General features: G+C 42.0%; 1 protein-coding gene across 2 annotated transcripts in view; it reads right to left on the bottom strand.

Annotated features, from left to right (window-relative positions):
* Window positions 1–658: 658 nt before the first annotated feature.
* The window catches only part of AMPD1 (adenosine monophosphate deaminase 1), a 48,437-nt gene continuing 27,843 nt past the window's right edge, over window positions 659–21,252 (bottom strand). For both annotated transcript variants that reach the window (XM_043999851.1, XM_043999852.1), the window contains 9 exons: window positions 20,994–21,188; window positions 20,428–20,559; window positions 19,307–19,470; window positions 18,558–18,684; window positions 17,780–17,943; window positions 16,239–16,359; window positions 15,474–15,647; window positions 7,573–7,683; window positions 659–2,939 (listed from right to left, as the gene is read on the bottom strand). In XM_043999851.1, coding sequence (XP_043855786.1) covers window positions 2,781–2,939; window positions 7,573–7,683; window positions 15,474–15,647; window positions 16,239–16,359; window positions 17,780–17,943; window positions 18,558–18,684; window positions 19,307–19,470; window positions 20,428–20,559; window positions 20,994–21,188 — 1,347 coding nt within the window. In that variant the 3' untranslated portion in view covers window positions 659–2,780. The remainder of the gene's footprint in view (window positions 2,940–7,572; window positions 7,684–15,473; window positions 15,648–16,238; window positions 16,360–17,779; window positions 17,944–18,557; window positions 18,685–19,306; window positions 19,471–20,427; window positions 20,560–20,993; window positions 21,189–21,252) is intronic.

Genomic DNA, 21,252 nt, shown 5'->3' on the forward strand with positions numbered 1-21,252 from the left:
CTGCCTGGAACTTAGCAGGCACTTCATAAAATGTATGTTGACTTATGAACCATTCCCCCACCCACTTTTAAATTGTTTGTTATAAGAGATGGCTGTGGGAGGCTGTTATATTGGAAAACATAGGTGATATGAAGACTAAAATTGCAACAGAATGTATTTTGTTGGTCAGTCATATCTAACTCTTCATTGACCCTATTTGGAGTTTTCTTGGCAAAGATATTGGAGTGGTTCGCCATTTCCTTCTCCAGCTCATTTGACAGATGAGGAAACTGAGGCAAATAGGATAAAGTGACTTGTCCAGGTCATGTGCCAGGAAGTGTCTGAGGATAGATTTGAACTCAGGAAGATATCTTCCTGACTCCAGGCCCAGCACTCTATCTACTGTGTCCCTTAACTGCCCAAATAAAATATATGGAAAGCATAAAATTAAATTTTTTAAAAAGGGATTGCCAAAGGAGAAGAGCTGCTTGTTCAGGAGCAAATAAATGTAGAAATCACCTGGTAGAAAACGCATGATCCCTTAAGAGTGAAAGAAAGGCAAGTTGAAACAACTTCAAGGTACTGCTTTATACATGTTAAATGAAGAAAAGTAAATGAAAATGGCTGTGGGGAGACAGATTTATTTATACTTGACACCAAAAATTGGTTCAGTCTCTAGTCATTTACTAACATGAAATTGATTTTTTAAAATATATTTACGTGCCCCTTTGACATGAGAATTCCACTTTGGGAAAGTGTATGGGATTGCCAGTCTCTGGTATTTTGTAAGGCATAATGAAGGAAAGTGATTTATCAAGAACCACACAGACATTTAAATGTCAGGAGGAAGGTGTGTGTGTGTGTGTGTGTGTGTGTGTGTGTGTGTGTGTGTGTGTGTGTGTGTATAATGGTTCATCTGGATCTGTGATTTTCATAGGTATGGGCATCATGCAATGTGAACCGTGCCCACACCATACAAACTTTCAATTCACCTTTAACTTACAATTTGACAGTAAAAAGTGACTTGTCCGTGGAAATACAGCAATTGTATATCAGAGGCAGGATCTGAACATAGGTCTTCCTGAGTCTAAGGCCAGTGCCTTAAACACCACACTGCTTGTCTTTTTTTCTCATTCCAAAAAGGGTAGCAGGTTGTACAAAATGATTATACCTGAATCAAAAAAAAAACTGGAATCTAACCAAATAACCAGCTGAGTATATTAACAAAATGAAGAACCACATAGCCATGGAAAATACAAGGATGTGGGCTATGCTAATACATGGAAGTATATCTGTGAAATAATGTTAAGGGGAAAAAAAGTAGCTGGGTGTGGTACCATTTGCTTGTAATCCCTCTTCCAAAGAGAGGCTTTGATTGGTAGATTGATGGCACCCCAGAGTTCCAGGATGGCAGCAGGCTAAAGTCAATCAGGTATCTGTACCGAGTACCATATTGATGTGTCAGCCACCAGGCTGCCTAAATTGAGGCAAACCAGCCCCAGTGGGAAATGGAGCAGGTCGAAACTGCTGGGCTTTTCAGTGGTACAGTCCAATCTATGAGTGGCCATTGTATTTCCAACCAGGATAAGATAGGGAGACCGAGGCTCAGAAGAAAAGAAAAGGAAGAAGGGGAAAGAAAAGAAAAAACCAGAATAAGGCTAGGACAATAGGATCATACACTATCCAAACCTGTTGTTTTGTTTTGTTTTTTGCAGGGCAATGGGGGTTAAGTGACTTGCCCAGGGTCACACAGCCAGTAAGTGTCTGAGGCTGGATTTGAACTCAGGAACTCCTGAATCCAGGGCCGGTACTTTATCCACTGAGCCACCTAGCCGCCCCCTTTTTAACACAAATTAGCAAAGACTGGAAGGATGTTTGTAGCAAGTTCAATAGAATTTAAGATCGATTAGTAGTCTTTCCATAGAATCACAAAATTGCAGAAGCAAAACAAATGAAAAATTGCTTAGGAAAGAAAAAAAAATTCTTTAGCCTCTGCTCATCTTGGGTTTGGTCTGTTTTTCTGACAATTGTACTCAGACAAAAGTATCCATCTGACCAGTAGAGGGCAACACACTTGTATGTGTGCAAAGGTAGTTACGGAAATAGTAAACAAAAGTGCTTCCCCTAGTTTCTAAAAGTTTCCTGTAGCCTTAATTTTGTTAACTAAATAATTTTTGGTGTATCAATATAGAGGTCACTGTCACTACTGAAAGAGAACCTGTGGTGACTTAAAAAAACCCAACAATAAAATTTTACCCTTTGTGAAGTAAATGGACACCCTAATTACTTTTTTTTTAAACAGGGCAATGAGGGTTAAGTGACTTGCTCAGGGTCATACAGCTAGTAAGTGTCAAGTGTCTGAAGTCATATTTGAACTCAAGCCCTCCTGAATCCAGGGCTGGTGCTTGATCCACTGCGCCACCTAGCTGCCCCCCTAATTACTTTTTATAATAATTACAAATATTTCTTTTGTAAGTTCAGATTTTTGCTCACTGGATTTTCTTAAAGTAAGGACACACCCACATTGCACTACACAACCTGTCTGTGAGACCAGCCCTGACAACCTGTCAAAAAGATGACTTTTCCAGTATGCTACAGGGATGGGTGGGGTATCCTTGAGCATGTTTCCTTGTCAATGAATAGAAAACAGAATTAAGAAAGAACTTTTCTTCCCAGTTATAAATTACTTTTCAAGGCTTGTTTCTTATTTTTCTAGAGAAGGAGTAGGCAACTTCCACACCAAACCTAAGAGCTTCTACAAGAGAAATGATGATCTGAACAGAAGAGTTGCTATATTGATTTTAATCTGTTGCCTTTAGACCCTCTGCAATTAGGTTGAGTTCATAACACCAGGTTTCAAAGCGATAGGCCATTCGGATCTGGGCCACGTTGGTTTTCCGGATGTCATTTCCATGAGGGCCTTCCTCAAGGTAATTGTCTCCGAGAAACTTAGCTTTCTCCTAAAAGACAAAAGGAAGCAGAATGATCATTGTTTATTAGCCCCTCGATATTACTGTGTAATAATTACTTCCTCTACAAAATCCCTTCCTTATGCCATCCCCTGGCAACAGGAAAAAATAAACCTTTAAAAGGACTCATCCAGGACTTCAATGAGTAGCGTCTGATGAAAAGTCTTTACTCCTGGCCAAAAGGCATGTCCAGACAGACAAAACAAAGCCTTCCACTCCCTGCATGCAGTGAGTGGTTCTACAGGATTTACTGGGCCATTCCTTCCCTTGTTACATCAACCCATTTATGTCATCTTCCTTAAGAGACTTCAGCACCCTCCTTAATGACCTAACACCCTGTCCTCCTAGCTTCTTGAACTCTGCTGCTCCTATGACCTCCATCTCTACTGTGCTTTTAGCCAAGGTCACAGGTTACAATGCCCAGCCATCACTCAACCCTTTAAGATTCTGAACTCTGAGATTTCCTTCTCTGACCCTAATCTTCTGTCTTTCCACCTCTCTCACTCCTTTCCTCCTTCCATTTCTGTTATATGTTTTTCATTGTGACCCTCGGGATTTTTCTTCCTCCTTGTTTTCTCAATCTATTAACCCTGTTCTGGCCTAACTTCATTTCCTAAATCAGTCTTGACCCTATCTATGGTCAGCCATTTCAATAATGACCCCAACCTCCACCTTTGAATCTCCCTTAAATTTCTGTTGATCTCACTACACTGACCTTAAATTGTGAGTAAATCCTGTCAGCTGCTTCTTTGGTCTCTAATCTTGATGGAAGAAATCAAGAAACCATGTTGACTGTGTTCAATACAAATTTATCTGATTTAACTTTAGCTGAGATATAAGTACTACAGGGCAGTCCTTTTTATTCATGTCTTATTAATATATGCCGCACAATTCCCATAATCCACCAACAAGTTTATTAAGCACCTACTATGTGTCAGAGACACTGGGGATACAAATACAACAGGTGCTTCCAACCTTCTTTTCTCAAGGTCCCAACTCCCTACACAATAAGGTTGAAGAACATTGGATGTTGAGGCTGGGGACCTGAGTTCAAATCCCACCTCTGCTGTAATATGAGATGGGGCATTTCACCTCTCTAAAATTGAGTATTCTAATCTTTAAAATGAGAGGATGAGGGGCAGCTAGGTGGCGCAGTGGATAGAGCACCGGCCTTGGAGTCAGGAGTACCTGAGTTCAAGTCTGGCCTCAGACACTTAACACTTATTAGCTGTGTGACCCTGGGCAAGTCACTTAACCCCAATTGCCTCACTAAAAAAAAAAAAAGAGAGAGGATGAGACTAGATGATCTCTCATTTTCCTTTTACCTCTAAACCTGTCATCCTTCTCCCTCACTCAGTAGGTAACTTTACCTCTGCCTTTATTGAAATGAAGACCATCTGATTTAAACTCCCTGAACTCTCCACCTCCATTACTCTAACACTCTTAAAGTCCTCATGGAGCCATTTGGCCTTCCTTCCTCCTGTAACCTAGAACCCACCTTCTCCCTCTTCCATGATCTTGCTCCATCAGCTCTCTCTCGGGCATCTTCAATCATTCGCTCTTTCCCTTATACTATAAACCTGCTTAGGTTTCCCATCTCTATCTCCCAAACAACCCCTTCCACCATCTCTCAAGTCACCATCTTATCTCTTTCCTCCTAGTCCCTATCAAACTTCTAGAAAGAGTAGTTAGTGAATGCTCCCTGTCTACATGGCTCACCAGTCATGTCCCAGCTCCTTGCAGTCTGGCTTCTATCCCACCATTCCAATGAAAGACAAGCTCTCTCCAAGGTCACTAGTGGCTTCCTTCTCTCTAAAGAATAGGGATTTCCCTCAACCTTAACATCAACAGCATCAGACACCACTGATGGTAGGGCTGTGGATGGACTGTTGAAATTGGAGTAGGAAAGATATCTGCCTCATTCATTCATTCATTCATTCATTCATTCATTCATTCATTCATTCATTCATTCATTCATTCATTCATTTATTTATTTATTTATTTATTTATTTATTTATTTATTTATTTATTTATTTATTTATTTATTTGCAGGGCAATGGGGGTTAAGTGACTTGCCCAGAGTCACACAGCTAGTAAGTGTAAAGTGTCTGAAGCCAGATTTGAACTCAGGTACTCCTGAGTCCAAGGCCAGTGTCTTATCCACTGTGCCACCTAGCTGCCCCCAGCCTCAGTCATTTCTAAAGCAACATAAGAGCCCTTGAGCATAGAGTGTGAGTTACAAGGTGGTAGGTTACGGGAGCTGCTTCAGTGAAAGGATCAGTGTGGATTGGGTAGGGGCTGAGCTTGACTGAGCCTGAGTGCCAAACATTATTATATTTAGGCAAGAATCAGTAGGTAAAGGTAAAAGCGGATGAGGGCAGAGTATCACAGGGCTTGATATAAGGCTTCTGCAGGATCACAGGGGTAAGGGGAATGTCCTTTGTGTAGCATATACCAAGAGGAATGACTAATGGTGCAGTAGGGGATAGCATTCTGTAAAGGGTAGATGATCAGGGTTCAAATGCTGTCTCTGACTCTTACTAACTGGGGGACCATGGGCAAGTCACTTAATCTCTCTGTGCCTCAGTCTTCTCATTTGTAAAATAGGAATAAAAATAATACCCAGGGCAGCTAGGTGGTGCAATGGATAGAGCACCGACCCTGGATTCAGGAGGACCTGAATTCAAATCTGGCCTCAGACACTTGATACGTACTAGCTGTGTGACCTTGGGCAAGTCACTTAACCCCAATTGCCTCACCAAAAAAAGAAATAAATACCCATAGTAAGGGTGCTTGTGAAGCTTAAATGAGATTGTATAACTGTTAACTTTAAAGTGCTATGTAAATGTCAGTTCTTATTATTTCATTATTGGTGAAAGGTCAGTTTTTTGTCACCAACTTAAATGAATCTTGAGTGGCTGAGTTTGCCTTTTAATTTCTGTTTCAGAAGATTGACTGGGGTTGGGCTTAGGGGCAGTAGGCACCTTAGAATGTTCTGATCTGGACTGATCATCCCTTCAAACTTGCATTTCTCCCAACTTTCTTATTTCTGTTGTTGATACCACCAAGTATCACCCAGTCACCCAAAGTCACCTTTGATTTTTCTATCTTTTTCATCTTGTACATCCAATCAGCTGCCAAGTTTTATAGATTCCAGCTCAGTAATATCTGTTCCCTCCTTGGGACTGTTGTATTTCAGGCCTTTATCTTTTTGGTTTTGTTTTTGTTTTTCAGGGCAGTGAGGGTTAAGTGACTTGCCCAGGGTCACACAGCTAGTAAGTGTCAAGTGTCTGAGACCAGATTTGAACTCAGGTCCTCCTGAATCCAGGGCTGACGCTTTATCCACTGTGCCATCTAGCTGTCCCCCTTTATCTTTTCTTACCTAGATCATTATACCAACCTCCTAACTTGTTCTCTGGTCTCCATCTATCTCCCGTGCAATCAGTCATCTTCCTAACATCCTGCTCTGATCCTATCATTCCTCTACTTGAAGTCTTCTGTGACCCTGCTCTCTACTTTGCCTATGAACTCCTGATTCTGGCACTCAAGACCCTCCACAATCAGGCTCCAATAAGCCTTTCTAGCCATATCTTATCTACTCCCTTCATGCATTGTTCTTGCTCTGCCTTCTTCTACCTCCATTCCCCCATGCCTGGAATGGTCACCCTACTCTCTCCATATGTTGAATCTATTCAGGGGTGGCAAATGTTTTTCAGTGCTGGTAAATGTTTAACAAATGGCTTTGTGGGGGGGGAGTATGTATGACCCACTTTTAAGTTCAATCTCCATTATTAACGTGTTCTCGATTATTTTCTTAAGTCTAGACAACTGACGAAACAATAAATCAAACCCTGACTTGTAGTATTTCTGATTTCTTAGATACAAATACTCACACTGAACATTTAACAATCAGGACTCACAGATTCAAGCTGGCTCCACCACATCTTTGAATATAATGGAGGAAGCCAAAAGGGACCATGAGAAAGGTGCTGGGCCCAAAACTAGGAAACACCTAGTTTCAAATCCTTCCTTTAACACTTCCTAGCTGTGTGACCCTGGGCAACTTACTTAACTTCTCTATTCCCTGGTTTCCTCACCTGTAAAATGGAAATAATCATACTTGTAAAACTTCCCAAGGTTGTTGTGAGAGTCAAATGAGATAATGGATGTTATGCACTTTGCACGCCTTAAAGTGAGAGAAATGTCTATGGTGGTGGCGGTGATGATGGTGGTGGTGGTAAAAGTTCCTCCTTCTCTTAAAAGGTGTAGCTCAGCTGCTACCTCCTCCATGAAACTTCTTTGATTCTTTCTCCCTCCCCTCCACCCCTAACCCCCCAGTGGCCTGTCCTTATTTACAAATTCCGTACACATTGCTTGGACCTTCTTTTGAATTCATATCTTCTCTTGTAGTATCATTATTTATGTACGTGTCTTTTCTCTCCCTGTTTGATTGTAAGCTCATTGTGATGAAGACCTACATCTGTATCCCCAGAGCCTTGCATCACTTCTCCCACAAATCAATCACTTAATACGTATCTGGTGAATTAAATGGAATTTTCTATCATACACAAATCACCAGCCACGTGCATAGAAGTGGGGACTCCTGAAAGACAAGCAAACCTACCACGTGGGACATGCCACACTGCAGGACACTATTTCTCGCCACTTCACACATGTCACAAGTGCTCAGTTTGAAGACCTGGGCAGCAATAGCATATTCTTCCATCAAGGGTTCCTGAAATAATTTTCACACATGAAACAATTGCACAGATTAGCAAAAGACATGAGCAGAAATAAACCCTGCACAGAAAGAAGAAAAATAGGTCAATGTCAAGATTTTGTGGACAGGTACGGGGCATAGCCCCTTTCTTCGGTAGACATTTTGGTTACTCTTTTTAAAGGGGTAGAAAAACAAGTGTAGATTTTTTCGAGTCTTGTAAGTTAGACATGAGTTATTACTCATGAGGAGGCCCTGATTTGAGGCATTAGAAGCCAGAGAGAGGGATGACCAGATACGGATAGGAAAAGAAGCTGAGCACAGGATAAATCAGACAACCCTAAGAGGGTGTAAAGGGCCAGGCCTGGAGTCAGAAAGGCCTGTGTTCAAATCAGACTTCAGAAACTTAATGACTTGTGTGATTCTGGGCAAGTCATTTAATCTTTGCCTCTGTTTCCTCATCTGTATAATGGACCCTACCTCCAGAGTTGTTAGGAGGATCAAACGAGATATTTGTAAAATGTAGCACAATGATTGGCACAGAGGGGGCACTACATAGATGGTGGTGGGAGTGGTGATGATGCTGCTGCTGCTGGCGGTGGTGATGATGGTGGTGGTGGTGGTGATGGTGGTGGTGGTGATGATGTCAGAACTTCATTGCATCTGTCATCTCACTGAAGAGATACTGAATCAGGAGAAACGTTTGCTTGGTTGTGTGATCATGGATGAGCCACTAAGCCATGACCATCTTTTGTGTAAAATGGAGATGATAATATGTTGGTCCATATTTCACAGGGCTGTGGTGAGGTTCAAATAGAATTATAAAATGCTTTGCAAACTTTTAAGAACCACCTAAGTGTCTAAGTAGCATTGCTTGGTGGTTAGAACAAAGGACCTATAGAGTCAGGGAGCCCCAGGTGCACATCTCACTGTCAGATACATACACACACACACACACACACACACACACACACACACACACACACACACACACACACACACCAGCTATGTGATTGTGGACAAGTCATTTCTCTGCATCTCAGTTTCCTTATCTGTCAAATGAAGCTAGTAATAATAACTACCTCACCCTACCTTAACACAGTTTACACAACAGGCACTGACTAAATGGTTATTGACTGACTCACAGAGTTTTTGGAAATTCAAATGAATAATGTAACAAAGTATTTTTCATGTCAGCTAATAATGTAATAATATCATTCTTTTATCTTTTTTAATATAAGTTCAGATAAAAGTGGTCTTGGGAAAAGTGACTAGGCTGCTATTTTTCTTTTAGAAATGACATTCTATAGGCTATTACCCAGTTGAAAAAATAATTGCTTTTTGTAAATAAAAGTTTGGGGATGTAAACTCAACTTCTACAAGTTCATTTATAAATATTATCTGTAAGTGATAGATATTAATAAAGTGCTTAGTACAGTGCATGGTACATAGTAGGTGTTTAATAAATGCTTATTTCCTTCCCCCTTCCACATACAGAGGTCATTTTTAGGACAACTCCAGTAGCAGATAGGACCATGAGGATGATATGTACCTCATGCTGGTTCTACATGATTTTGATTTCTTTCTATTTGAAGGCTTTTTATTCTGTGTAGTTTTGAGATTATAAATAATGGATATAATCATATTTATTAAAAATTGTGTTCTTAAGTTTCTATGGATGAATGTTATATCTAGGCAATTGTGGGCAACAGTTTTGTCTGGGATTATGTTCCAGTTTCAGTACAATTTAGTTGTTGATTTCTCTGGAATCATTTTTAGTCTATATTGATAAGAATAGATATTTATAATTTGTTGGCTTATTAAAGAAAGAAAGCTTCTTATGTAGAAATCTAGCCACCAGATTGTGCCTTGGCAGGTGCAAAATCTTCACAACCTGTAGTGATGTACTGCATAATTTCTATGTCTTTCTCTTGCATGACATAAACTAATCAATGTCAGGTCTCCTTAGAGATAAGCCTTCTGTAATTTCTGGTGGCTAGGACCTGATCTTGAATTACTATTAAAAATCATTCTGTGTCTATGCACAGATGTGCATGACAGCCATTGGTTCAATGTCTCTTTTGATGTGTTGTGTTCATGTGCATTTTACCCATGGAGGGGCTTTTGATTCTACTCTTGGATTGTAGCCTTTTCATAGGCTCCATTCAAAGGTAAATAATTTTTTGGTTACACTCTACAAATCCAGAACCATGTACGTATTATCAGCCTACACTGTTGGGGAAGGGTGGAGGGGAAAGGGAAGGAGGGACAAGCATTTGTTAAGTGCCTACTATGAGCCAGTCACTGTGCTATTCAAATATTATCTCATCTGATCCTCATTTGATATTGCTCCATGAAGGGATGTCTGTTCCAAAAGTATTTCTCTACATTTTAAGCTATCATCATCATTATTATTGCTATTATCTGTCACATGTTCTGAGAACATACAACTTCCAATGAAGTATTAATATTTCTATAGCTTCCTTAGGGTAATGGATCATGTGTTTTATCATCATCGAAAAATCATTTTCATCTTGTTCGATGGGATTCAGATAAAAGTATCCTTGGATACTTTTGTATATTTGGGACAAGTCATTATCTTGCTGCATTCCTTTTATATTTAATCTTCTGCAACTTGCTACACAGATATATAACTGCTTTTTATGGTTGGATAAAATTATCGTCATGATTAATGTGGATATTCCCTTTGATCTTGCAGAATGCAACTCACCCATACTTTCTTTTTTTTTTTTTAAGAATAAGGTGGTAGTTTATTTTGGGGCAGAGGAAGGGAAAGGGAAGGGAAGGGAAACCATGAAAGAAGTCCTTGGACTTCTCATGGGGATATAGGCATGGCACAGAAAGTGGCTCTGAGATACCAATCTCCTCACCCATACTTTCTTAACCTATCTTATCCACGTTTCTGGATGCCTCCCTGTAGGGCATTTGACATTTTTGGAGGTTCTAGTGTACCTTGCGAAAATTTATTAATAATAAGCCTCTTCATATTTAGCTGGGTTGGTCCCAGGTGGTGCTGTGAAATGGCATTTAACTTGAGTTGAATGGCACAAATAGCAAAAAATATCTATCTATATCTATATCTATATCTCAATATTGGCAGGGCTGCAGGGAAGTAGGCACTTTAATACATTGTTGGTAGAACTGCAGATTGGCATAAATATTTGGGAGGGCAATATGTCAAGATGTAATAAGAGGAACAAAACTGATCGTATCCTTTGCCAGGAGGTTCCTTTAAGCTCTTTGTATAGGGCCTTGTGTTCTTATGACTTCAGTTAAATTCAAGAAGCATTTATTATACTAAAAATGTCAAAAAAAGACATATATAAAAAAATACTCAGAGCTACAAAAATCTGGAAGCAATTTATATATTTAACCAATTGAAAATGACTAAATAAATTATGGCATGTTAATGAATATTGTGATATTATAAAAATTATACATGAATATGAGAAGTATCTGTAATCGCACCAATGTAGGGAACTCCTGGTATAGGAACTTCTTCCACAAACCTATCTATGACTTTTTAGATAAATCCCAGGGATTGATCTGAAGCATCTAGCAGTTTATAATAAAAGGTAACATTAATGTAGTGCTTTAAGGTTTGCAAAATGTTTTATATTTATTATTTCATTTGAATTAAGTGACTTGCCCATGGTCAGAGGCAAGATCTGAACCCCAGTGGGTTTGAGAGGCAGCATGGCATAGGACTTGGAGCCAGGCCTCTGGACTCAAGAGTCAGGGAGACTATGTGACCCTGAACAAGTTACATCATTTCCCTCAGTCTTAGGTTTCTCATATGTAAGATGGGAAAAGCGCACTTACCTTAGAGTAATGTCATAAGGATCACTGAGACAGTGTATGAAAAGCACTTTGTAGATGTCAGGGTGCTACATGAATGTGAGCTTATTTTTAACCCAGGTGTTTCTAACTCTAAGACCAGCAATCCACTTACTACATCGTATTAATTACCTCTATAAAAATGTAAAAGTGATAAATGTGAAAAAATCAAGGAAATATGGGGAAATCGACATGAAATGATGCCAAGTAGGGTCAGTAGAACCATAAATGTATACATAAGGACTACAAGCACCTGGGGAGGGAGGAAGGAAGAAAGAAAAAAGAAAGGAAGGAAAAAAGGAAGAGAAAAATAAGGAAAGGAGAAAAGAAAGAAGAAAGGAAGAAAAAAGAAGGAATAAAGAAAGAGAAAGAAAAAAGCTTGAAAGAGGAAGTATTGTTGTTTGTCCTTTGTTCTTGAAGAGGACTACAACATGGGGAGGTGATGTCATGACTTGCAATGAATCGGATTTAAGTGAGAAAGGGCTGTGCTAAGTTACCAGCCTCACTCTCATCTCCCAGAAAGAGGAAGGAAGAGAAGAAAGAGAAAAAGAAAGAAGGAAAAAAGGAAGGAAGGGTAGAAGAAAAAGAGAGAAAGAAGAGAAAAGATAAAAAAGGCGGGGGAGTTCAATGGCAGTTAATTTCAGAGAGTCTTGAGAGGGACCACAAAGGAAACACATTTTTTGTTTCTTATTGACTATTAATTAATTTGTCTGGTTCTTCACTATTAAATGTTAAGGATTTCATTCCTTATTTTACATGTGTGTTTCTGATGATAGACTTCTGGGACAAAGCCAAGATGGCGGAGGAAAGGCAGTGAGCTCCCGAACTCATGACACTAATCACTCCAAAAAACATTCAAATAATGCCACAGGACAATTCCTGGAGCAGCAAAACCCACAGAAGAATGTGCTGAAATCATCTTCCAACTAAGAACAGCTTGGAAGGTTGGAAGGAGGGAGCTGCTGTGTTGAGACAGGAGAAGAGCCCAACCCCACAGTCACCCTGACACAGATCCAGTCCCAGGAAGGCCTTGCCAGAGAGAGACCTCCCCCCTGCCCCCCCCCACCTCCGCCCCCAGAGCCTCTGAATCAGCTGCAGCACCAGTGTCATCTGGAACTAAGCTCACAGTCTGGTGAGAGGGCTGAGCCCTGGGCAGGGGGGAGACTACAGGGGTCTATGTTGGTGCTGAGGCAGAACTTGGGTTTTTCACCCCTGCTGGGAACCAAGAGGTAGGTTTGCGTAGCAGTGATCCAGGTCGGGGAGGGGCACAGGCTCCTCAGAGCTGACAACCACAACACACAAAGCTGGTTGATCAGCAAGTTGATCTGGGATCATCTACAGACCAGGGAACAGGTCAGGCAAGTGAAGAATCTGCTCCTCCTTAAATCATACCACCTGGGACTTCTGAAGCTTGGGATAGTGAAGCCTGGAAACAGTGATCCACTTAAGGAGCTAAAAGTCAAGTCAAAGAAAGGCAAGATGAGCAGACAGAGAAAGGTGAGGACCATAGAAAGTTTCTTTAGTGACAAGGAAGACCGAGGTGCACCCTCAGAGGAGGATGTCAACATCAGGGCTCCTATTTCTAAATCTTCCAAGAAAAATATGAATTGGTCTCAGGTCATACAGGTGTTCAAAAAGGACTTTGAAGATAAAGTGAGAGAGGTAGAGGAAAAAATGGAAAGAGAAATGACAGTGATGAAGGAAAGACATGAGAAAAAAGTCAACAGCTTGAAAAGCCAAATTGGCCAAATGGAAAAGGAGGTACAAAAGCTCTCTGGTGAAAATAATTGCCTAAGGATTAGGATTGAACAAATGGAAGCTAGTGACTGTATGAGAAACCAAGACACAATAAAGCAAATCCAAATGAATAAAAAAAATAGAGGGCAATGTGAAATATCTTCTTGGGAAAACTGCTGACCTGGAAAATAGGTCCAGGAGAGATAATTTGAAAATTATTGGTCTACCTGAAAACCATGATCAAGGAAAGAGCTTAGACATCATCTTCCAAGAACTTGTCAGGGAAAATTGCCCTGATATTCTAGAAGCAGAAGGTAAAATAGAAATTGAAAGAATCCACCAATCACCTCCTGAAAGAGATCCCAAAAGAAAAACTCCTAGGAATATTATAGACAAATTCCAGAGCTCTCAGGTCAAGGAGAAAATATTGCAAGCTCCCAAAAGAAAGAATTCAAGTACTGTGAAGCCCCAATTAGGATAGCACAAGATCTAGCAGCTTCTACATTAAAGGACCGGAAGGCATGGAATATGATATTCCAGGGGGCAAAGGAATTGGGATTACAACCAAGAATCATGTATCCAGCAAAACTGAACATAACCTTTCAGAGGAAAAAATGGGACTTCAATAAAAAAGAGAACTTTCAGGTATTCATGATGAAAAGACCTGAACTAAATGGCAAATTTGACTTTCAAATACAAGACCCTAGAGAACCATAAAAAATTGGTGTTGGGGGACATACCGGGGGTCATGTAGTGGGTGATTGTCTTGTGCCTGAGGCCAGGTTTTGGCTGGGATCCCCCTAGGTCCAGGGTGGATGCTTTGTCCACTGTGTCACGTAGCTGCCTCATGATGACATCTTTAGGGTTAAATTGGGGGGTAAGGGGAATGCACTGGGAGAGGGGGAAGGGCATAGGTAGCATGTGGTGAAATCCTACATGAAAGAGACTGGGAAGGGTTTATGGAGTGGGGGAAGAGATGGGGGAGGAGCAGGGCAGTAAATGAGTTTTACACTCATCAGAAAAGGCTCAAAGACCTTAAATTCATCAGAGTTGCCTCAAGGAGGGACTAATACACACACCCAATTGGATGGAGTAATCTATTTAATCTGGGCAGTAAATGAGCCTAACACTCATCAGAATTGGCTCAAAGACCTCAATCTCATCAGAATTGGCTCCAGGAGGAAATAACATACACACTCAATTGGGTGGAGTAATCTATCTAACCCTGAAGGAAAATAAGAAGGGAAGGGGAGAAAGAGAGAGGGGCAAAAGAAGGGAGGGCAGATTGGGGGAGGGGACAGACAGAAGCAAATCCCTTTTGAAGAGGAATAGGATGAAAGAAGATGGATAATAGAGTAAATATGGGGAAGGGAATAGGATGGAGGGAAACAGTTAACAATAGTAATCATGAAAAAGAGAAAAGGGGGGAAAATTGTACAAAAAATATTTATAGCAACTCTTGGTGGTGGCTAAGAATTGGGAGTCAAGGGAATGTTCATCAATTGAGGAATGACTGAAGAGACTGTGGTATATGATTGTGGTGGAATGGTCTTGTGCTATGGGAAATGTCAAATAGGATGATCCCAGAAAAACCTGGAAAGACTCATGAACTGACGTATAGTGAAGTGAGCAGAGCTGGGAGGACGTTGTGCATAGTGACAGCAGTACTGTTCAATGAGCAATCGTGAATGACTTAACTACTCTCAGCAATGCAATGATCCGAGACAATCCCAAGGGACTGATGATGAAGCCTACAATCCACCCCCATAGAAAGAACTGATAAAAAGAGCACTTGTGAATTGTACATCTATAACCTGTCTTGTGGAGGGAGGAGGAAAGGGAGGGAGGGAGGGAGGAAGAAAAATCTAGAACTCTCAATCTTATGAAAATTAATGTTGAAAACTCGCCTTACATGTAACTGTTTCTGATGATAGTTGTTCCTGTGATTAAGATTTTAAAACATTCTGTGTGTGATACTGTAGAAAGAACACTAGCTCTGTAAGGAGGGGGCCTGAGTCCAGATCCCACCTCTGTCACAGGGCAAGTGACACTGGGTAAGTCATCCAGCTCCCCCCTGTGCCTTAGTTTCTCCATTTGTAGTAGGAGGGAGTTGGCCTGGATGCCTCTTGAGATCTCTCCCAGCTCTAGATGGAGGATTTCGGACCAGACAACAAAATGACATGGCGGTGGCTGCCAGCAGCCCGGGGCTCTACCTTGGTGAAGTGGAACTGCATGGGGTCGTCTGTAGAGAGTGAGACCCTCAGCCCTTTCTGGAGGAAGTCCAGAAAAGGGTTATTGGCGTACTCTAGAAAAAGGCTGTTGTTACTTAGTGGAGACATAGCGATGGGGATCTGGGCCAGGAAAAACAGATATTCCAGCACAGGACTCTAAAAAAAAAAAAAAAAGTCAAAAAGACATCTGAGTATAAAAGGGGGGAAAATAAAAACAACATAGATTTTTGTTTAAAACCTAAAGCCCGCTTTCAGTAAAATGACCACCTACTACTTCCAATTCCCTAGTAAAGAAAAAGGTTGGATTTCTCTTTCTCTTTCTGGAAACACCTTTCACAATAAAGTAACTTTGGCAAAACACTTCGCACAGTGTCAGGCACATCATAAGCAATTAATAGGTGCTCATTCCTCCCCAGCCCCACCCCCACCTTCTGGGCATTTAATGAATTATCAAGTCAAACTGCGTTGGATATTGGGAAATAATTCTCTTATGTAGGTTTCCTGAGCCAAGCAGATGGCTCAGATACATTTTTTGCCCCACACAGGAAGGCTCTGACTCCCAGAAGAAGGTATGTTAATGCATGCCACAACAGGAAATAATGGCAAAAATTAGACTAGAGCATGTGAAAGGTCTTTCAAATTCCCAGTAATGGTACCTGCTTGGGACGCTATGGTAAAAAAAATATATATTTCTGCAATTCCCCTGTAAAAATCAGCAGTTACCCCAGAAAGGCACCTTCAGCTCACCTTTTTTAAGTTTAGGCCATGAGAGATGTTATCTGCTGTCATGAATGCTGTCATGAGGTGTGTGAGAGCCCCCGCCTCCCCACAGTGAGGCCGAAACAGAAACGTGTTCATCCCTCTGGCCCTAGAGAGAGAGAATTGGGGTCTGGATTGTGGGCGAGTGAGTGGACATCATCAGAATCACAACTACGGCGGGGTGGTGGGACTTTTGTTCTAGATCCCCAAGTTGAGGGGAGGAGTGTTCTTCCCCTTGGCAGTGGTCCCTGTGGTTGAACCTGTCTCTGGCCTGAACCCTTAGGGGTCGAGGGGCAGAGAAAGTCATGCCTGGGGAGAGGGGGGAGGGAGAAGAATTAGGAGGGGGAGAAGGGTTGCCTCATCTCCTAGAACAATTGCACAGAAGGCCAACCAAAGTGACCACTGCCCCTAAATGAAATTGTCCCAGCTGTCAAGATTCCTACTTAGGGATCTGCAAATTGTTTCGTTTTTCTCTTTATTTCTGGTTGGGCAGGGCACATAGTAGGTGTTTAATAAATGCTTATTGTTAGATTGATTGATTGGTAACCTGACTGGGCAATCAACAAGCATTTATTAAGCACCTAGTATGTTCCAGGCTCTGGGCTAAGTCCTAGGGATACAAAGAGAGGCAAAGAGCAGTACCTACTTTCATGAAGTATAAATTCTAATGGGTCCTAACAAATCCTTGTTGTAAATTGGGCTGGGTACAGTGTGATTTATAGTAAAAACAAACAAACAAACAAAAAACTAGAGAAAATAAGAAGGATGGGGATAATTGAAGACCTCAGTGAAGTCCAGTTATCACAAATCATAACCTTAATTCCTATGCTTCTTCATATATACTTTTTTTTTTAAATGAGGCAATGAGGGTTAAGTGACTTGCCCAAGGTCACACAGCTAGTAAGTGTTAAGTGTCTGAGGCCGGATTTGAATTCAGGTCCTCCTGATTCCAGGACCCGGTGCTCTGTCCACTGCACCACCCAGCTGCCCCCCATATATACTTTTAAAAACTTCTTAGAGGAAGTAGGATTAGGAGGGAATTCAAGATTTGAAAAACAACAACAACAACAAAAATTGAAGAACAAACCAGAAGGAACTTCCTTCTCAACATTATCTTCCACCCTCTTTCCAAACCTTTTAGAGGAAAAGGCATTTTCAGAAAGTGTGAAATCTTATTATAACATTCCTCAATCTACTCTTTATCCACATAAAAACATTTGAGAAGATGACTTCTCATGGAAAGCTTTTCAAGGAAATTTCAATTGGGCTTTAATTTTTTCCTAACCTTCCAAAGAAGAAACATTTATAGGGTCCTTGAAAGTTTCTCAGGGCTTGAAAATCTAGATTCCTGTTCCAAAGCAGATGAAGAGAATAAAGAAAGAAATCACAAGAATATCTCCACATTGTGACCCCTGGAGACAGCTCAGACCAGGAGGAAGGTCCTGGGCCAACCTGGGACTTCAGAGGACGCAGAAATGAAAATCTGCAAGGACCATCCATCCCCCCAGCCTCACCCCTCCTTCACTCACTTCCTCAAGTTGTTGAGCACCATGAGGTTCGCATACATGTAGTAGGCATAGTATGTGTAGGATGGGTTACTTTCCATTGTCCAGTCCTGGGGTTTAGGACTTTTAGAAGAGAACATGTGGCCACTGTGTTTGGACTCATCATCAACACTGTCGAAGCCTGTGATCTGTCAGGACCAATACATACTAAGTCATTAAGTATTTAGGCATCTATTATATACCAAGAGTCAGGGATCTAAAGCAAAAGCCAAAATATAATCCCTGCCCACCTTCTGGGGGAAGCAACATGCACAAAGTATATGCCAAGTAATGGTGGGGAAAGGAACTGGGGGGAATCAAGAAAGGCCTTGTATGAGCACTTGAGAAGAGATTCGAAGAGAGCACGAACAGCTGGACATGAGGAGGGAGTGAATTCCAGGCATGAGGGACAGCCTGGCCAAGGGCATGGAAATGGGAGATGGAATGTTAGGGGCAGAGAACAGTGTAGATAGAGGCCACATGACTATAATTCACAGGGTTGGAGTAGATGCCAAGGGACAATATTCATAAAGCTCCCCCAAAACAGACTGGAAGCTGATTGTGAAGGGCTTTAAAGGCCAAACAGAGGGGCTTCTATGCAATGGATTCGGTCTGGCCACAGTGCATCTGTCAACCTCTAGGGTGGGGACTTCTCTCTTTAGCTCCAGAGAGAATGAGCAGGCAGACAGTATTTGGAATTCACCACCTAGGGTGGGAGACCAGGACCTGGCCCAGTTTGGGGGACTTCAGGGGACAGGCTTACACGCTTGAGAAAGATGCTGAGATCTGGGTGAGCCTGAGGGTTGACAGTTGCCTCAAACACAGGCAGGAAGATATTTTCCAGCATCTTCCCAAAGTTTGGAAGGAAATTCTTAGACCGGAACACATCACTGCAGATAAAATTATTTAGAAGCGATGAGTATTTTAGCACTGGACTCAGTGGTCCTACTGAGGGAAAACCAGAGAACCACTGATCTGCAGACAGGAAAGAAAGCATAAGTATTTCCATGCTGGATTCGTCTTGCAGGCATGCACCTGTTACCACACACAGGGGATTGGAGGCACTGTGAGGGAACACTTAAAGCATTATGAGAGGTATGGGTTTTTCACAGAGCTACATGCTCCCACCTCTTCTCTCTCTCTTTTTTGTTTTTAGTGAGGCAGCTGGAGTTAAGTGGCTTGCCCAGGGTCACATAGCTAGGAAGTGTTAAGTGTCTGAGGCCGGATTTGAACTCAGGTCCTCCTGACTCCAGGGCCGGTGCTCTATCCACTGTGCCACCTAGCTGCCCCCCACCCCCCTCTTCTCATGAACTTGCTGAAGGAAAATACAATGATTTGGGAGATGAGGCAAGGATTAGAAGAAGGAACATGTGGTGACTAGCTGGGAATTAGTTTGAAGACGGTCATTTGGATTGATTCTCCATTCAGTCCAACTTTAGGCAGGCAAGGTGGGTAGATGTATCAGAAGGGGCAAAAGCAGCCTTTGACAGTTGTGATTGGGCAGACACATACTAGATCCTGGGAACCTGAATCATCCAGGTCATGTTGGGACAGTGGATGCGGTTGCTGACAAACCAGGAGGAGAGCTTGGTCCATTCGTCTGGGCTGCGGCCATAAATGGAGAGCCGGGGCTCTGCGTGCTGGTATTTGGCATCCTCCAGGTCAGTACCTACTTCCTGCAAGGCCAAAATCCAGGTTACTAACTTGGGGCAAAAAGCGAGGGTTGTGATCCAAGACTTCCCACCAACATCTTCAGGGCTTAGCTGCTAAGATGGGGAAAAGGGAGACTAAGGAAAACTGAAGATGGAAAGGGAGACCTAGGAGACCTTGGGGACTTCAATGTCAAGGGTAGAAAAGGTAGGATTGATGGGAGTAGGAGTGGAGGGTGATAGAGAACAGATGAAGACCTGCAATTTCAACTCTAGATTTAAGATTCCATAAACCTAAGTGACTTAGGAAGCCTGAGGAGTATGAGAAATCAAGAAGTCTGAGAGTAAAACCCAACTTCCTGGAACCCCCTGAAGCCTTGAAACTCCTTTAAATCTGATTAACCCGCCTTCATTACTACTTCCTGATGTATGGCTATCATGACAGTAAGGAAAGAGACTGATCCTGCCTCTTGGACTTTCCCCTCCCAGTTCCTGAAAGGACATGTATCCAGGTCCACACCCACCCCTGAACACTTTGAGAAGGATTTCCTCATGCTTCCAAAGGGAAGGTTCAGAAGAATCTCAGGCCCTGGGGGCTTCTGCCTTTTGAGAGAGCCAGAATGGCATCCTGAAAAGAGGTAGAGACTTAGAGGGAGAGAAGGCCTGCATATGCGCCTTCCTTGGCCCATTTATTAGCTGTGTGGCTGTGGACATGATTCTCGACTGCTCTGAGCCCCACTTGGTGGGTGGATCAGAGGGAGAGAATGAACCTGGCAGCGTTTTGTAAACTATAAAGTATTATATACATGCAAAGTATTATTATTCATGGTTCTAAGGGTTAGTTATTATTATTATAATTATAATTCTTAATAAGAGTCATTGATATTATCCTTTCCTTCATTCTTCCTCTGCACTGGGCTTTGGCCATCTGTGTGGACTATATGAGTCATCATCTTCCTATAGGCCTGGTTACCTCTTTCTCACCTTGATGATGGTAGCGAAATATTCTCCATTAATATGATTGTCTGTCTTCAGGTAAAGATCCCTTAGTTCACTGGCCCCTACAGGATTGTATTTATCATTGAACTTGTCAAAACGCTGGAAGGTCTGACGTCCCTGCATTAGAAATAGGAGTGACATTCGCCTATGGGCGCACGAAAATACACAGGGGTTCATTCCTGAGAGGTGTGGCAAGGGCAAAGATTGGGTCAGTGGGCTTCTACCAAGCAACCCAGAACACTTGGGGCTGAGGATGAGCCACCCCAGATGTGGTTCCCAACCCTATGGACCAAGGATGGCCAAGGATCAAGAGGGTCCTGGGTAAGATGGATTTAGAAAGAAATGTGTCAGGGGCGGCTAGGTGGTGCAGTGGATAAAGCACCGGCCCTGGATTCAGGAGTACCTGAGTTCAAATCTGGCCTCAGACACTTGACACTTACTAGCTGTGTGACCCTGGGCAAGTCACTTAACCCCCATTGCCCCGCAAAAAAAAAAAAAAAGAAAGAGAGAAATGTGTTCATGTCAAGGCAGAGTTACCCTTCCCAACTTACAGCGTGAACATCCAGAGAGTCAACCGTCAGGTCATAGGGGTGCATGTTTAGTTTAGTGAAAAGTTCCTTTAAGGTCAAATTTTTCTCCTTGGTGCTATAGACCACTCGGTCAGCATCCACTTGGTAAGATTTCTTAATGAAGCGCAGCAGATGTTTCTGGTTCATACAGGCAGCAGCATGGATATGAGTGTCTACCTAGAGAGAGAGAGAGAGAAAAGAAAAAATAACCATCATCCTCTGGGCAAATCTAGTTAGCAGT

This window comes from Dromiciops gliroides, chromosome 4, assembly GCF_019393635.1.
Source record: "Dromiciops gliroides isolate mDroGli1 chromosome 4, mDroGli1.pri, whole genome shotgun sequence".
NCBI classification, from domain to species: domain Eukaryota; kingdom Metazoa; phylum Chordata; class Mammalia; order Microbiotheria; family Microbiotheriidae; genus Dromiciops; species Dromiciops gliroides.